Here is a 19,078-nt window from a genome sequence, read left to right on the forward strand (position 1 = left end):
CATTTTAACCGTTTATTTCTTGGTGTTTAAGAGAGAGCCTTAGCTGTCCACTGACTTCTTTTATGTGGTGGACAACAAGGGGGAAGCCAGAGAGTTTCTCCCATAGCCCTCTGCTGCCCTAAGTGGCACAAGCTGAGCTACTTGTTAAGGCCACAGCAACTTAGCGTAAGATTGTGTGTCTGGAAAAGGAACCACGACAACTTCTGGGTAATGTTCCAATTTAGAGAGTCCCAATGTCTTGTTGCACACTGTGAATTCCAAAGTAGTCCAGTACAATAAACTAATGGAAAAAGGGGCATAGATGGTTATGGACTTGTTGGGAATCTTCTCAGTTTACGATATGCAATGAGAAGGTAGAACTTGAGCTTGTAATTAACCTTTTATTCCACAAAGAAGAGTTGATAGGGGAGGTGGGGATTCACTTGGTTGCAAGGAAGTTAAGACCAAAATCAAAGTCTTCAGTAGTGCTTTGAGAGAGTGTAGAGAGCAGCTTCACCCATCTCCTCAGTCAGAGGCACGCAGGTGACAGGTAGGGAGTTGGAGGTGACAGTATTACTTCTGGACGAGACCTTTTGACCCCTCCCATAACCTAGAGGACGAGATTCCCTTTATCCAGGAGCCATCTACTGCAAGCCTGCAGGTGGGGAAATCGGGGTGTGGACAGTGGGAAAGTGGCTTCTTCATTCCAAGCAGGAAGATGTCTGGGGGCAGGGGGTTTTCTTAATTCGGGTTCCCACAAAGCAGGAGCTGAGACAAGGATTTGGGGTCAGGGAGTTTATTTGGGAGATTATTCCAGGAAATAAAAGTGAAGGAGCAGGGAGCATTAGCCAAGGAAGGGAGAAAACTCCAATAAAAGCTAGCTACTGCTATGTAACTGGACAGGGCAAAAACTGCGGGAAACCAAGAGAATTGCCTAGGGTATGGAAGTAAGGAGGCACTAACTCTCAGGTTCATGAGAACCTGGCCCTACAACTAGGGCTCAGACATGCTGGGGATTCTCTGAGGAGCTCAGAGTTGTCCCTCCAAGGAGGCTAAGGTGTTTATCTTTCAACATTTGTCCTCCATTGTTGAGGACTGTCCTCAAGAGTGTCAACACCCCACCATGCCCTTGCACTTCTGGGCTGCTGTGCCTGTGTGGAGAAAAGCCCAGTGGCTTTGGAGAAAGTTTTGAGGCAGAAAAGCTGCAGAGTTTCATACGAAGTCAGATGAGGCAAGGGATGTGGCACCAATAGTACCTGCTATAGAATTGGAATAGTAGGATTCAAGCATGGCCTCCCACAGTGGGTTTTGGAGGAGCTACCCTCTATCCCAATTACCAAAGTGCTGGGCATGTCCAGGGAGAGGCCTGCGTGTGTTGAGATGAACACAGTGTTACCCACCCAACACCCCTCTACTCATTGGGGCCGGGGCAGCAGCATTGCCCCCTGTGCGGTGCATATTGTGGTGGGATGGACTCTCAAATTTTCTCTCTTTTTAGCTTCCTTCTAGTCATAGAGAGCATCTCTTAGCATGAGGATGCTTAGAAGTTATAATAAAAGCAATAGATGGTTGGCCTACAAGTGTTCCTCTCTAAAGACTATGGGGGAGAAGTTGATGGGACTCAGTGGCTTATCACAGGGGGTGGAGGCAGCATGGAGCCATGGCTGGCCAACTCTGCATGAGCCGCAAGGCAACCCCATGTGGGCAGCAAACAAGTTCTGGCATCATCTTCTTGTTTGGAGAAGTTTAGGGTCAGCTAGAAGCAAGCTTGATTGTGGGTGGAGTGGGCATACCTTTTCTGCTACCATGGGTCATGGACAGAGTGATGGGAATTATTACGTCACTGGGCCCCGGTGGAGGTAGTGAGGCTCAATACATTTCTAGGCAGTAAATTTAATGTTTCAGAGAGTTTGGGGGAAGTAATCACAGTAATGCAGAGAGAAGGCAAGACCCCGAGTCGGAGCAGTGAAAATATGGATGGTGAGAGATTGAGTTTGAGGTAGAGACTGCAGAACCTAGCTACAGATGGAGTGTGTGGAAAGGAAGCAGTCATGGGTGACTCTGAGCATCTGGATTGGGTGGATTGGGAGGCAAATGGTACCCTGAAAAGGGGCAGGGGGTTCTGGAGGCTAGTTAGGGGAAAGAGGAGCGAGTTAGAGTGATTTGGGGACACTCAGGTAGACATAACCAGGAGATGTTGGAGTCAAGGGAGAGACTTGGTGAGGAGGGGTGACTTTGAATTCTAGGGAGTGCCGACTTTAAGGATGGCCAGAGGAAGAGGTATTCAGAGAGGGAGAAAGAGAGGAAGTGGAGGAAAGAGAATGTTTTCAGAGAGGGAGTATTATAGGGAGGACTCAAGCCCTTTTTTCTCTTTGTCAGGGAGAGGGCCAGTGTTTTGGAGGCTCTGCTGTTCTACTCCATTAGGAGGAACCTCTGGGAGTTAAGCACTCACTTGCACATTCTATATCTGTTGAAGAATTTCATGATGGTTCAACATAACAACACCTCACAGAGCTCTTTTTCTCCTTTAAACCTTACAAGGCATTTTTATTCCCTTTGAACCTCTTTGGTGGGTTTGGAAGGGCAGAAATCTTTGCTCCCATTGTGTAGACAAAGAAGCTGTGACATGAGCAACAGAAAGAATCAAATTGGGACCTTCTACCCTCTCATCCGGAACTGGTCCAGAGCGCCATATTGCTGAGCTGATGTGTTGGAGTGTTTCTGAGTGGACCATTTGCAGATATATTCAGCTTCTAAGTGCTTCTGGGGATCCCTGTTCTAGCCACAAGAAACATTGTTATTCAACAGGCGCACACACGCACATGCCTTTAAATTGCTTTCTAATGCAATTAAATCTGGAAGCAGGAAGCAGGAGCAGCTACATTTCTAATAATCAATTAACTCAGTTCTGGTTAGGAAAAAAATGAACCTTGTTCTTGTATACCACTTCAGAATTTGTTATCTTTGTACAGTGAATCATATTGACCAAATTCTGTTGTCAGAGGTGGTGTTTTAAAGGATCAACAATAGACACCAACTTTCTTAGACATATTCGATGCCCACAGACAAATCCTGCCTTTTTCTACCTGAACTTACTGGGGTGATGATTCATCTGGACTCCTCAGGAGGACACACTTCAAACATATTTCTACTTCAGGGAACATATGAATGATCTTCTGGAGCCAGAGTTCATTGCTGATATTTGGGCCCTAAGGAACATTTATCTGGGGGAAAAGTGCTCTGCCCTCTCACAGTGGATGAAGGTGGGAGCAAGCACCCTAGTTCAGGTCATTGATGTCCTACAGAGCAGGCTTGGTGACTTTTAGTCAATTTGCTTGAGAGACTAAAACATCCATAGTTCAGGTCCCCACTGGGCACAATCCACTACCTAATCTCCCTGCCCCCCAGTTAAGTAATTTGTCACTGTGCCGAAAGGATCTTTATGAAACACAAATCCAACCTGCAACTTGTAACACTTACAGGTAGTTTTTACCTACCCAGCTTCCTTCCTCCTTTGGTAACAGTGCCTTAACTTTTTTTGTGGGGGAGGGTTGTTGGTGGGAGGAGGTAATTGCATGTGTTCTCCTTAGAGGTATTGATCTAAAAGCCCCTCTGTTCCTTTACTGGAGCTGGGCCAATCAGATGTTCTCTCCCTGGAAGTTGAATCCTGACTGGACACCAACGGAGAAACAAGCTGGATCTGATTTGTTCTGCTCCCCGCCCCATAAGAGATTGTCTATTAATGCCTGCTGCCTAGAAACCTACCCAGCCTTGGCTACTGTCCTCCCTGGTTGTTTGGCATTTTCTTCCATTCTGTGAGCTTCCCCATAACCTTCCAGTAAATTCCTTTTATGCTAGAATTGGTTTCTGTTGCTTGTAACCAAGTAACTCTGACTGACACAGAAATTGATACTTAGAGATGGGTGCTACTGTTAGAAGATTCTAAGATGTGGCTTTGGCCAAACTCAGGCAGGGTATAGGACACTAAGACTTTCCTATCTCCAGATCGAAATCTGGAAATTTCTATTATGCTTGCTAGCTATAGCCTGTTGCATCTGGATACTGGACCCCCTGCCTCTTGCAGCAGGAGTTTAAGGGCCTTGATAGAAAATTCTAGAATTGGAAAGGTGTGGGCTAATTTTACAGGCTTAGTAAAGTCACACAAAGAAACAAACGTTGCCTAAACTGGCCCATATGAAAGCAGAATGGGAGGCGTATTCTGTCTATGGCCAGGAACCCAAGATTTCTACACCAAGCTAATAATGGTGGAGAAAAGGCAGGGGGGTTGGAAGCAGTGGTGTGTTGGAGCCAGCTCACACTGGCTCAAGTTGGCAGTGCACATCTGTGCCCCCATTCTGCCTCAGTTCTGTCACACTGCGAACTTCACACAGGCCATGGTGGAAGTATTTACTCCGGATAAATCAGAAAATGCTACGTATTAGGGATTTTTGTTTTTCTCCTGACGAGCTGATTGTCAAATGTTTACCAGTGCACCACTGGTTGGAAACACAAATATGGGGGTAAGCATGGGAGCTGGGAGAAGCCCAACATCCCCTCCTCCCACCTCCCCTCCTCTCCTAGAGGATCCTGTTCCTGCACTCCCCAGAGGGCAAAGGAGAGGTTGCTCCAGTGCAAAGAGCCGTCCAATGGGATAAGACTGGGGTAAGAGGCAGGTGAACTGTGCCTCCAAACTCAAGCCTATTGTTTTTCAACATCTTTGTACAGTGGCTGTCTGAGGCCAGGTTGAAGGCCATCCAGCTGAGGGCTGGGGGTAGGAAGGGCAAGACGTCTATTGCTAACAGGCAGTAACATCCAGGTTCCAAGTCTGGATTGAAGGACTATAACCCAATAAACTCTGAAAAGTTAGTAAAACACAAGAGCTAGAAATCCTACTAGGGTTTTAAGGGAGTTGTATCTCCAGAGAAACTTAAGTCCAGGCAAGTAATGGCCCATGGTTGCTCCAACATAGAGGCAATTTCCAGGGCCCAAGGTGCCAACAGAAAGTGCAATAAGCTGCCTGTTCCCCAGGAGGAATCTCCTCCCAGTGCTCCTGTCTCTGGAGGAAGTAGGACAGTGGACAAGGAATTCTTCCAGAAAGCAGGACCAAGAAAACCCTCCACTGCCAGGTCAAGGAGTACACGCTTCAGGGGATGCTGTGGGTTGGCACTTCTGGGTGTGGTTTCTCCTTCTCTAAATAGGACTTTTAAAATTAAAGCTACATGTTTGTCCTATACTACTGTGTATCGATTGGTTAGCATTTGGGTCTTGGGCTATGAGGAGCTACCTCTGGACTGATCAAAAAAGAAAGCACTTCACTCATTTGACAAGTATCTGTGAATTTACTTTGATACTCTTCTAGTTGCTGGGAATACACCAATGAGAAAAATGGATAGAGTCCTTGTCCTCACAGAGCTCACATTCTAGAGGGGAAGACAGATGACAAGCAAGTGCATACATGATATCCTGGAGGGTGCTAAGTGCTATGGATGTGGCTGGTAATTAGGTAGGTTGGTGAAAGAAGAACAGAAGAAAGTGCAGGGATGAGTCATGGGGATATAATGGCTGAGAGAAGAGCAAGTTCCAAGGGCCTGTGCTCTGAGGCAAGGGCTTGCCTGGTGTGTTTAACACAAGGAGGACAGCATGGCTGAAGCACGGTGAGCAAGGGGGAGAGTGGAGGAAGTGAGGGCCAGGTTATGTAAAACATTGTAATGACATCTACCCAGGGTACTGTAGGAGCCATGAGTGGATTTTGAGCTCTGGCTGCTGTTTGAGAATAGACTGTTGAAGACAAGAGTAGAAATGGGGGACTTGTTTAATAGTACTAGTGAGAGATGATGATTACTTGGATAAAGTTTACACAGTTAAAGTGGTAAGAAGTGATCAAATCCTAGAAGTATTTTGAAAGTGGAATTGACAGGATTTGCTGGTATTTATTATTGAAACATTCTTGACTTGAAGCAGAATGCAATCATTGGACAAGCCTCTGGATTGCCCACCTTTGGGAAGAGGGAGACTTTTGTTTTATGTGAGATAGTTTCATTACGTTAGGAAGGCATTTTTGATATTGCATGTCTAGAAAGAAGAATGCGTGCTACCATTGGGCGTTAAGAGGTAGAATGTAGTGAGCAGCTGTTGTTTTAGCCTGTTCATCATCCCCTTCCTCTTTCATATGGTCACAGAACGCTTCTATTTGGGAACTGCTCTCTGCTGGGCTTCTGATTCCGAAAGTGAGCCCGTGATCCAGGAATGGCCAGTGTGCTGCATGTTCTGGACACGTTTGCTTAGGAAAAGGGATGTGAGACAGTCAGGGCCCATGACCTGCCTCCCTGGACTTTTGCTGGGATTATTGGGAAGGAGTCAAATTTCCCTTCTCAGATATGAGCAACCTGCAGGGTAATTTTTGCCACTCTCCGGAGACAGCCTGCCTGCGAATGGAGCCAATATAGAAGAAAGAACAGTCAAGAGGGAGAGATGATATCCCGATGGCATCACTTGAGCTCTGGAATCCAGCTATCCCCGAATGCAGCTGCATCTCTGGGTTTCCTGTTTAGTAGATGAAAATGTTTTCTTTTTTTTTCCCTTCTTTTTTCCATTAACTAATTTGGGTTGGATTTCTAGCACATGAAACCAGGGCTAATATGTGGTCAGAATGCACAGTTTTGATGAGATATTTCTGTACCGATTAGTAAATAGCTGCTGCCTCAAGCCTTTCAAGTGCCCTCCACCCTCACTGCTACAGCTGCCCTGGTCCCTCCTTTGGGACCTCCCTCTAGACCTGCTCACAATCAAACAACTAAAGGGTTAGTATTAATGCTTCGCACAGAAGGGGCTTCCAGAAGCCTGCTTCAGCAATATGGTCAGTCCTTGCTAATTGGTTGGTGCCAGACAGGTTGTTATAAATTTTATTATCACCATGATGCCATCCAAAATAATTCAGAGGGATACAAAACTTTGTCCCCGTTGTGAGCATATTCTACCCACTCCCCCACTCCCTGCCACGCTTGCTTCACAACGGCCTGATCACATTTCCCCAAACTATTCACCCATGTGCACATCTCCTGTGTCTTCTGCAGTTGTTATTTCCTTTTCCTAGAATTTCCTTTTTTATTACCGACTATCGAACTATTGAACTCTGTCTCCTCCTTTTACAACTCAGCTCAGATGATCCGACTCAAAGATACAAATGTCACAATTGAGAGTAGTGGAGAGTAACTACTTCTGTGAAGAGGGAGGAGAATCTAAGCTGAACCATTTAAAGTTTCTTTTTTTAAATCGTGAGATAGAACATACACACAGAAAATGCATGAGAAAAATATGTGCAGCTTAACACATAGATGTAAAGACAATACTCAAAAAGAGAACCACGTGGGTGAGTGATTAGAACACTGCCAACAGCTAGCCACAAACGCCTCCTTTCCTCCAGCGGTAACCTCTACCCTGACTTGCTCTTCTTCACGAATCCCCAAACAATGTAGTTTAATTTTGCCTGTTTTTGAACCTCATATAATCATGTGGTAGATACAGTTTTGTGTCTGGCTTCTTTCACTTAATATTATACTTGTAAGATTCATTTATAGATGCATGACTGTATCTCATCTATTTTCCTTACTGCATAAAATTACATTTTAAAAAATACACCACAATTTATTAAATTATTTTACTGCTGATGGACATTGGGTTGTTTCTAATTTGAGTCCATTATGAAAAATGTTGATAAGAAATCTTGTACATGTCTCCTAGCGCACGCGTGCATGGGTTTCTCTAGGTTTCATACCTAAGAATGGAAAACCTGATTCATGGGTTTATGTATTCAACTCTTCTAAGTAAAGTCAAACTGTTTCCCAAAATACAGTCACGTGCTGCATAACAACATTTCAGTCAACGACGGACTGCATATGTGACGGTGGTCCCACAAGATCATACGGAGCTGAAAAATTCCTACTGCCTCGTGACATCCTAGCCACAGAAAAATAGTAGCAATGCATGATGCATGTGTTCGTGGCGACGCTGGCGCGTAGACAAACCTACTGCACTACTGTAAAAAAGTATAGCACATACAATTATGTTCAGTACATAATACTTGATAGTGATAATAAATGACTATGTTACTGATTTATGTATTTATTATGCTATGGTTTTTATCATTATTTTAGAGTGTGCTCCTTCTACTTACTGAAAAAAAAAGTTAAATATAAAACAGCCTCAGGAGCTGTTCCAGAAGTAAACATTGTTATTATAGGAGATGACGGCTCCATGTGTGTTATTGTCCCTAAGGACCTTCCAGTGGGACAAGATGTGGAGGAGGAAGACAGTGATATTGACGATCCTGACCCTGCGTAGGCCTAGGCTAATGTGGTGTTTGTGTCTTAGATTTTAACAAAAATGTTTGAAAAGTAAAATTAAAATGAAAAGTAAATTTAAACTAGAAAAAAGCTTGTAGAATAATGATATAAAGAAAGAAAATATTTTTGTACAGCGGTACAATGTGTGTTTTAAGCTAAGTGTTATTACAAAAGGGTCAAAAAGTTAAAAAAGTTAAAAGTTTATAAATTAAAAAAGTTACAGCAAGCTAAGGTTAATTTATCACTGAAGAAAGACATTTTTAAAATAAATGTAGTGTAGCTTCAGTGTATAGTGTTTATAAAGTCTACAGCAGAGTACAGCAATGTCCTAGGCCTTCACATTCACCCACCTCTCACTCACTGACTCACCCAGAGCAACCTCTGCAAGCACCATTCATGGTAAGGGCTCTACACAGGTGTACCATTTTTTGTCTTTTATGCCATGTTTTTACTGTATCTTTTCTATGTTTCGATACACAAATACTTACCATTGTGTTACAGTTGCCTACAGTGTTCAGTGCAGTAACGTGCAGTACAGGTTTGTAGTGTAGGAGCAATAGACTGTGCCATATAGCCTAGGTGTGTAGCAGGGTATGCCATGTAGATTTGTTTAAATACACTCTGATGTTCACATGATGACAACATCTACTAATGACACACTTCTCAGAATGTATTCCTGTCGTTAAGCGACACATGACTGTGGTTGTCCCAATTTACAATCTCTCCAGCAGTGCGTGAGTTCCTGGTGTTCTCCACCTTTGCCAACACTTGATGTTTGTTAGACTCTAACATTTTTGCAGATCTAGTAGATGTTGGTGGTATTTCACTGTGGGTTTAATTTGCATTTTCCTGATTTCTGGTTAGGTTGCACACCCTTCTAATATGCTTATTGGTTATTCAGATTTCCTCTTTTGTCAAGTGCCTCTTCAACTCTCTTGCCACTTTTTCTATTGTGTTGTCTACTTCGTATTGATTTACAGAAGTTCATAAAAATCTCCTCTGAATAGTAGACTTTTGTTGAATAAACCTGTTTTAAATATTTTCTTCCCCTTTATAGTTTGCCTTTTCATTCTTAATGGTATATTTTAATGAACTGATGTTCTAGATTTTAAGGTAGTCACATTTATCAGTCTTTTCTTTATTCTACAGTCATGTAGATATTTTCCTCTATTATTTTCTAAAAGCCTTGTAGATTTGCCTTTCACATTCAGGTACACCTGAAATTGATTTTTAAATATGATTTTAGGTAGGGTCTAATTTTTTCTTTTTCTTATGAAAACACAATTGTCCCAGCACCATTTGTAGGAAGACAGTTTTTTTCTCACTGCTCTGCTGTCCCATCTTGGCCATATAGTAAGTGTCCATATATATGCTTGGGTCTATTTTCTTCTCTTATTGATTCTCAGCGAACTTGTATTGTGTTCTGAAAACACACACTATATGCTTTTAATTCCTTGAACAGTTTTTGAATCTTATTCTTGTCCAGGTATATGGTCTATTTTTGTGAATATTCCCTGAGTACTTGAATATGAATTTTTCTGTGGCTTGATTAATATTAATATTTACATGGTACATTTTTTCTATCCTTTTATTTTTACCCTTTTCGTAACATTGGGTTTTAGGTGTAGCTCTCTGTAAACAACATTTATTTGCATTTTTTAAATCTTGCCTGACTTTCTTTGTCTATTTCCTGTATTCCATTTACATTTAATGTAATTTATGACATATTTGTGTTCAAAGACTCCACTTTACTCTGTCTTTTCTACTTGTTTCTCTTATTCTGTATTTCTCTTTATCCATTTCTTACTGTATTTTTTTGATTGGCTAATTATTTCTTAGCATATTTTCCCCCATCCTAGTTTGGAAATGATATACTCTGTTCTTGTTAGTAGTAACCATAGTAGTTAATCATTCATTCTTAACTTACCACAGTTTAATAATAATAAAAATCTTTCTTTTTCCTCTTAATAATAATAAAGTCTTAGAACCCTTATCCTACTCATGTCCTCTCAACTTACATGTTTTTGTTATCTGGTATTTATCCAGCATTTTTGATATTTTCCATGGGAGAAGCGATTGGAATAACTTACCCTGTCACTACTGTAAATCTTGGAATTCCCTTTTTAATTTATTTTTGAACCTTCAGCTTGTGTTCAGCTCCAGACTGCGGATTTATCTTATATTGTGTCCCTAGCACTCAGGAAAGTGACTTCACTTTTGTCTTAAGGCAAACATTCTTGCACACCAAGGCTCTGCTTACATCTACCCTCTGTGTTGACTGGATGTTCCTGAGTGTTGTTCACCATCCATGTCTGTGTGTTACGCAGTTTAATGGTGTAAAAAGTCAAGTCAGTGTTCATGGTAGAGGCATATTTTTGAGAACCTGCAGGTTCCAGATATTCATACGGTCAACACCACTGTTCTGTCTTATTTCCCTTGAGTGCTAAAGCATCCTCACATACTCTGGGCCAGAGAGATTCCAGTGCCATCTCCTATGTGTGAAATGGAGAAGGTAGCTCTGGCCCTCAGGTTTGCTCCCCTAGAATTCTAATTCCTACCTTGTAATTGGACAACCACGTGAACTTTAAACTGGATCTAGTGAAATTTTTAGGAGATAATCTTCCATTTGCATTAGATATATTTCTGAAAACTCTGTGTAATGCAAGATATATGTATGTACATGTAGGTATGAGTGCATATATATATGTGAGTATATATAAAAACATCCCTTTTCCAATGGCTCACGTTATAATTTGGGAAATGTATCAGTGTGAGAAAAATGTGGAACCTATTAGTTTCCTAGGGCTGCTGCAACAAATTACCACAAACTAGGTAGCTTACAATAACAGAAATTTATTCTCTTACATTTCTGGAGGTGAGAAGTCTAAAATCAAGGTATTGGCAGGGCTATGCCCTCTCTGAAGCCTCCAGGGGACAATCCTTGCCTTCCTTGCCTCCTCCTAGTTTCTGGTGGTTACCAGTAATTCTTACCATTCCTTGGCTTGCAGATGCATCCCTCCAATTTCTGCCTCTGTCTTCACGGAGCTGTCTTCTTTGTGCGTGTGTGTTTCTGTGTCTTCATATGGTATTCTCTTCTCTGTGTGTCTCTATCCAAATTTCCCTCACATTATAATGACACCAGTCATCGGATTAGGGCTCACACTTCGCCTTAATTTGATTATATCTGCAAAGACCTCAATTTTCAAATCAAGGTCACATCCACTGTTACCGTGGGTTAGGACTTCAAAGTATCTTTTTAGGGAACACAATTCAACTCACAACATGGGACAGAAGATGCAATAAGAATACCTTTGAGAATATCATCTACTTAATAAAACTAGTCTGATGGTTGAGTAAATTTAATTCTTCCACATCACATTATAAAAATAAACCAATACCCAAGCTCTCTGTCCACCCTGCTGTCTTATAAACATTTGGGCTAGTATCATCTCAAATGGCTTTTTCATTGACTGTGTGGGGTTTAAATGTTGAAGAAGCTGCGCAGTCAATATCTGTGCTTCTTGGTTCAGTGGCACTAGGGAGGAAGAGCCATATGGTTGAACTCTTCTTTTAGATATAAACCAGGTATCCAGAGAATAGCCAGGTTGTGCTGAGATGGCTTTGCCCTCTGCTATCCACCGTTATCTTATTAATTCGTGTCTGTGGGTGCTGCCAAACCCCAACAAGCACCTGGAAAACCTCTTTGGCATCTGATAGGCCAGCAGTGACAGAGAAGGGAGAGCAAGGCCCCAGAAAATCTGTATCCATGAGGCATGGAAGGTGGATCAGCCTCTATGCTTTGCAATGGTACAAATGGAAAATCTTATGAAACGATCAAATATATATCCATTGAGTTGACCTGATCTTTGTGAGTGTGACTGGGAATGTCCTAAAAGTTAGTAGAAGATCACAGCTGTCATTAATATCTCTTATGTCCTATGTTGTCATTCAGACTCTTTGCTTTCCTTCACCTGAGGACCTGCTATGTGCCTTTGGCCTGGACATACTCCTCTGCCAACCCTTACTCCATTCATTGCATAACTCCGATTTGTCTTTTGGGGCTTAACTCCTACTTTATCTCTTGTTCTTGGAGCAGCACCTGTCATATAGTAGGGACTTAATATGATTTGTAGGATGAATGAAAGAAACTATTGGCCATGCCTTTTATCTACCAGATCTTCTTTCTCAAAATGTCCCTTTTCTTTTGATTATACTAATTATGTGGTCCTGGCCCCAGGGGAATGTAAAAATCCTCTTCCTTAAAGTCTGATTATGAAATGTGAAACAGGCTCTGGAATGTATCCAAAAGGTGCCTCTACAGCAACAGCAGAAAGGTCTGGCCATTGCAGCCTCTGAAGAGAGTGTTTTTCCCACCTGAACAGGGCAGGGCACAACTCACACCATGAGATACAAGGCATATAGAAAGTGTCCATTCAGTCACCCCTCCCACCAGTCTTACAAGGGGCGGGGGGCTGGAGAGGCTGAGTTTTGAAGGGGAAAGACCTTGGCCCCAATCAGCCAGGCAGTCAGTGGAAGAGTGAGGATTAGAACCTGCGTCTCCAGTTCTCAGGACAGTGCTCCTTCCTGCACCAGCCGGCCTCAAGCTCAAACTACAAAACATTAGGATCCCTGAAAGTGAGGATTGTGTGATACGTGTGAGAAAAAATTGAGAAAAAAAATGATGCTTTAAGATATAACATTGGTATTAACATACCTTTAAAAATATTAATTTTAATGGCTATCTCAAAGGATTTTCATGACACAGACCACAGTGTTACCCCGGGCTGGAGCAGTTGTCTGGAGGCTCTCGACATGCAGTCATGCAAAATCCTAAATAACATTGCTAGTCTTTATGTGGCAGTTCACAGAGGACTACCTTGGACCTTCAGCGATGTCCTTGCAATATATCTTTGTTCTGGCCCTGAGAAATTTGTCTCAGTAAATATAATCTCTGGTCACAACGAAAATAAAAAGACAAGGGACATTGTCTGGAAAGTAAGAGAATCCATCATCTAATATTGAAACTCAGAAGGGAAGTCACAGTGGAGGTGCTCTTGGTTTCTGACTCCTTTTGGTATACAGAAGCTTTTTCAAAGGTGGCTGCCAGTTGTATTCCCTGCCCAGTTTGACATTGTGACCAGTGGCATGTATTGGTGAGGCTGTAGCTGGGTGCCACCTGTAGTGGGAAAGAGTTATCACAGAGCAGAAGAACACATCAAAACAGGACATGTCTGTGCTGGAGTGTCCTCACTAGGGCCCACGGGAAGTCACCTCCTTACTGGTGGCTTCATCTTCATTTTGCATTGAGCTGGATGTGCTCATGTTGACTCTATCACTAAGGCCTCTAGTGACACTGTCATAGGATGGCGGGAAAGATGTGGCAGATGCAGTTGCAGATTTGTCTGGGAGTACACAATTGTCATTTGCCATGAATGCAACAAAGCCTTCATCTGGGAGAGATGCAGCCTCCTCCACAGCCCTGGGCACACCTGGAGGGTTGGAGAGTGCCAAGGAGCGGTGCCGCACATAGCTCCGATAGGCTTTTTGAATGATAGTGGCTGAAATGTCTTCTTGCTTCCACCGGAGTGTGGTTGCTATTGGTTCATAGGATGATTTTGAAAGATTAGTTGCCATAAACTTCTCTTCCATATTTGCTTTCAAAGAATCCAACTCCCCGGAATCTCCTAGCACGTTCTTGGTGAAGGCAAAAAGGATGTCCAAACAGTGGATCTTATCTCCAGGGACCAAGGGCAGGTCCATCTGCATTAATATATTCCGATTGGGCTTTGGGATTTGCAGGGGACCAGAGAGAGAGTCTGCAAAGTCGGAGAGGGCAGAGAAGGTAATAAACTGGGTGGCCTCGGGATCAAACTTCTCCCAGGTCTCATAGAACATATCAAAGTCATCTTCGTTCAGGGGCTCACTGCTCTCCTCTGTGGCCACGTTGAAGTTTTCCAGAATCACTGCAATGTACATGTTGACCACGATGAGGAAGGAGATGATGATGTAGGTGGTGAAGAAGATGATGCCCACGGCTGGGCTCCCACAGTCCCCTCGGGAGCCATTGCTATTGAGCAGGTTGGGGTCACAGTAGGGGGGGCCCGTGTTGAGGATGGGGCTAAGGAGGCCGTCCCAGCCGGCCGATGTGGTGATCTGAAAGAGGCACAGCATGCTATTGGCAAAGGTCTGGAAGTTGAACATGTCATCAATGCCGGCTTCCTGCTTCACATGGGGAAAGCTGGACATGCCAAAGATGGAGTAGATGAACATGACAAGGAAGAGCAGCAGCCCGATGTTGAAGAGGGCAGGCAGGGACATCATGAGGGCAAAGAGCAGCGTGCGGATCCCCTTGGCTGCCCGGATCAGTCTGAGGATGCGACCAATTCGGGCCAGGCGGATGACCCGGAAGAGCGTTGGGGAGAAGTAACTTTCAAGTGACTTCAGAATTGCAGAAAACACCAGGCCTTTAAGAGGGGGGAAATTACCTAATTAGTATCTCCAACCACAGCTCTGACGAAGTTGGCTGTGATCACACGCCCTCATTTCTGCTTGATACGGACCCCACTTGAGCACCCATGTGCAAGGACTGGGTCCTCTGAGCCTGGCATGGTTGTTGGCACAAAGTGGGGGCTTACTAAACGTCCATTGCTTAAATCCTCTCTCCCTCAAGTAAGTCTTACCCTTCCCACCATGTTCGTATCTTTCTCTCCACCCAGAATATCTTCTCAGTCAACCTCTGTGATCAAAACTCTGTCTTCTGCAGCCTCGTTCAGCTGGCAGTGACTGCAGCACTTTCCATATGCCCACAGTCCTTTGCCTGTTTTCGTCTGTGACACAGACCCTGCTCCTCCCTGAGATTGCAGCCTGTGGGTCATACCTTTTCCTCCACCCTGGTCCTGTGCTCTGTGACGGCCAGGACCCCCCGTGATTCATCTCTCTGTCTCCTACTGTGAAGATTGACTCAGTTCCTGGCACATCGTCCCATGGATAATTGTACAGTGCCTGGTGTGTTAATTATCAGGGGGCCTGAGGAGTGGGGCAACTTGCTGACAGCTAACACAGAATGGCTTTGAATGGCCAGCTGTCTGCATAATAGCTTAATTTGTTTCTTTCATTTCCAGCTGTGTTTGAACTCTATGTTAAGGCCTGGAGAGGGGCTTTTTTTAGGGTCAGGGACTGCCCTCAACCACAACTATAAACAAGGTTAGAAAGATGAAGAATGTGTATGTCCCCCTATATGATGCCTAATTTGAAAAATTTTGAAGCTTGGTCTTGGGGACCTGTGGAGACCTATTGGGACCAAAGGCCTCCACCAAAGATGAGGCAAGGCCTTTGGGTGAGAGGTTTGAGGTGAGTACAAGATGTGGTAGCAAGCTCTTGCTCTTTGTAGGGCTCCCTTGACCTCTTCCCCTACCTGTCCTTTGTTGTGTGCATATAGGTGGTCATAATATTGTATTGGAAGAAGGAAGGAAATGGGAGGGGACTTGGAAATAGTTATATACAATCATAATTTTGGATTACAAAATCTTTGTGAAAATCCACCCCCCTCCCCTTTTTTTGAGGCTTGCTCTGTCACCCTGGATAGGGTGCAGCGGCATCATTGTAGCTCACTGCAGTCTCAAACTCCTGGGCTCAAGTGATCCTCCTGCTTCAGCCTTCCAAGTAGCTGGGACTCAGGTGAATGCCACTACACCTGGCTAGTTTTTCTATTTTTAGTAGAAATGGGATCTCACTCTTGCTCAGGCTGGTCTAGAACGCCTGAATTCAAGCGATCCTCCTGCCTCCACCTCCCAGAGTGCTAGGATTACAGGCGTGAGCCACTGTGCTGAGCCGAAAACCCTTCTATTAAAGACCAGTTTTGCTGTCACATTTTCCCATAGTGTGGGGTACTTTATGTATCTATATAACCTACTAAAATGTTCTGCCAGACAACTGGTCTTTGTCTTAATTTAAATTGCCCCAGGATCCTGTGTCAAAGAAAAATGAGTCCTCATACTTGTAACAGTTAGATACTCAATGTGTGTCTCGCTGGTGAGAAGGAAGAGAGGGAGACAAGCAGGGAGGGCAGAGAGGTTGACGTGTGGGTTCCCATTATGGTAAATGAAATAAGCCAGACACAGAAGGACAAATACTACATGATCCCACTTATATAAGGAATCTAAAATAGTCAAACTCATAGAAGCGGAGAGTAGAGTGGTGGCTTCCAGGAGCTTGGGGGAAAGGAAATCAGGGAGGTGTTTGTCAAAGGGTACAAAGTTTAAGCTACGCATGATGACTAAGTCCTAGACATCTACTGTATAGCGTAGTGCCTATAGTTAATAATACTGCGTTGCATACTTAAAAATTTGCTAAGAGGGTGGATCTTATTTTAGGTGTTCTTAGCACCCAATAAATAGATAGATAGATAGATAGACAGATAGATAAATAGATGAATAGGGCCAGAGAAAACTTTTGGAGGTGGTGGATATGTTTATGGCATTGATAATGGTGATGGTTTTACTGGTATATACTTACCTCTAAACTCATCAAGTTGTACACATTAAATATGTACAGCTATTTACATGTCAATCATATCTCAATAAAGTGGCTTAAAAAATGCAACAGCAACATCAAAAAAAAACAAAAACAAAAGCAAAACCTCCTGAGCAAATAAATGCATCCTAAGGTTGTGTTTCAGCACCAGGGTGGAGAGACTGATTAAAAGTTGTATTTAGATGCTATCAGCTTTTGATAGTAAATCAATGAGAAATTAAATCTATAGCCATGCCCTGACATGAAAAGTAAGCGGGTCAGAATATAAGCGATCAGGATATATTTATAATGCAAAGTGAAGCTGGTAAGCTGGGATTTGGCCTTCATAGGGCCAAACTTTGGCTCAACCACAAGAAGTCCAGGGACAGTCTCTTGACTGTTGGTGGGAGGTAGCAAATTCATTAAAAGAACATAGCCTGGTCTAAATTCAGCTCCACCCCTTACAAACTCTGTGACTTTGCATACTTTTTTAAATCTGAGTCTCAATTTTAAATGTAAAAAAAGAGGTTAATAACACCTTCTTCCCAGGGCAGCTGTGAAGATTCACAGAGCCCAGCCCAGTGCTCAGAACTCAGTGAGTACTCAATTATGGCAGCTCTGCTCCCCACGTTAGCCTCTGACTCTATTAATTTTCTCTGAACACCATTGGGCCCAAAATACTGGGCCTGTCACTCAACAACACCCAGACTGGGCCTTAACAGCATTGATCTCTTGGTATTGATTCCTTGACTTTTCTATCACTCACATTCTCTAATAGGACAGTTATATAGAAATTGAACTCCAGAGCCCAGACTTAAGAATCTTCTTCTTCTTCTTCTTTTTTTTTTTTTTTTGAGACAGAGTCTTGCTCTATAGCTTGGGCTAGAGTGCAGTAGCGTCGTCATAGGTCACAGCAACTTCAAACTCCTGGGCTCAAGTGATCCTCCTGCCTCAGCCTCCCAAGTAGCTGGGACTACAGGCCTGTGCCACTATGCCCAGCTAATTTTTCTATTTTGTGTAGAGACGGGGTCTCACTCTTGCTCAGGTTGGTCTAGAACTCCTGAGCTCAAGCAATTCTCCTGAGTTGGCCTCCCAGAGTGTTAGGATTACAGGCGTGAGCCACTGCACGTGGCCAAGAATCTTCTTTGAACCATCTCTTCCTCGACTTTCCTCACTGTGATGGCAATCCAACTCCTTTTACAGAACCTATTTTATGATTTATCTCACATTCTAACACCCATCCCCTGCTTTCAAGACCATAAAAGTAAGGTTCAGTGGAAATTCCATCATCTTACTGTCTCAGGTTCTCAGGAGGAGTAATTGTTCCCTGTCAGCCCTGAGGTTCTGGTCATGGGCTGTGCCCACAGTAGGTATGTGAAAACATCTCCTGAAAGCATGGAGAAGGCCAACAGAACCTCTTTATTACACTGAGAGAGAAGCCCAGGGACATTTTAAATCTACCGCTCTTGGAAGGCTGCACATATAGATAAGATATATTTTTAAATGTTTTTTGGTTGTCCCCTGGGTTTTGAAACAGTAGCCAAAACAACCCTAAGCAGAGACTAGGCTTCCCCACCACGTGGCTGCCCACTTACTCGCAATGGAGAGAACCACCACGATGAAGTCAAACACATTCCAGCCATTGGTGAAGTAGTAATGCCTCAAGGCAAACATCTTCATGACACACTCGCCCGTGAAGACGGCCACAAAGAACTGGTTGATTTTGCCAAGGACTTTTGTCTTTTCTTCACTCTGCTCATCAGTCTCCACCATCATGGTGATCATGTTGAGGCAGATGAGAACCATGATACTGATGTCGAAAGCTTGTCTGGTCACAATGTCAAAGACAAAGCCCTGGTACTTGTTCTGAGAAAACAAGAGATGGTAGAATCAGAGCCTTTGGGCCAACATAAACCATGCATCCGGAGGGACTGGGTACTCCATGGATGAGTTTTGTCTCCCTCATACTCCTTTTCCAAAATCTCATTTTTAGCTGATTCTACCTCATTGCCCCAGTTCAAGTTCTTATTACTTCTCCCGGCTCCTGTTGTCACCAGGCACTTCCTTTGTCCTGGTCCATGCTCACCTCTCCATTTGCAATGCCATTCTAGTCCCCTCTCTTGAGTATCTAAATTTCAATAGCTCTGAGTAATCCATGTCTCTTAAGCCCCACTGACTCCAGGGAGCTTTCTTTAATCTCATTACCCAAATTGCCCTGTCTCTTCCTTGGCTTCCTCAGCCTTTTC

General features: G+C 43.4%; 1 protein-coding gene across 3 annotated transcripts in view; it reads right to left on the reverse strand.

Annotated features, from left to right (window-relative positions):
- Positions 1-13,571: 13,571 nt before the first annotated feature.
- Positions 13,572-19,078, reverse strand: part of SCN10A (sodium channel, voltage gated, type X alpha subunit) — an 84,479-nt gene continuing 78,972 nt past the window's right edge. For all 3 annotated transcript variants that reach the window (XM_012645934.1, XM_012645863.1, XM_012645792.1), the window contains 2 exons: positions 18,428-18,698; positions 13,572-14,785 (listed from right to left, as the gene is read on the reverse strand). In XM_012645934.1, coding sequence (XP_012501388.1) covers positions 13,572-14,785; positions 18,428-18,698 — 1,485 coding nt within the window. The remainder of the gene's footprint in view (positions 14,786-18,427; positions 18,699-19,078) is intronic.

Source organism: Propithecus coquereli, unplaced genomic scaffold (assembly GCF_000956105.1).
Source record: "Propithecus coquereli isolate 6110/MARCELLA unplaced genomic scaffold, Pcoq_1.0 Scaffold1, whole genome shotgun sequence".
Taxonomy (NCBI): domain Eukaryota; kingdom Metazoa; phylum Chordata; class Mammalia; order Primates; family Indriidae; genus Propithecus; species Propithecus coquereli.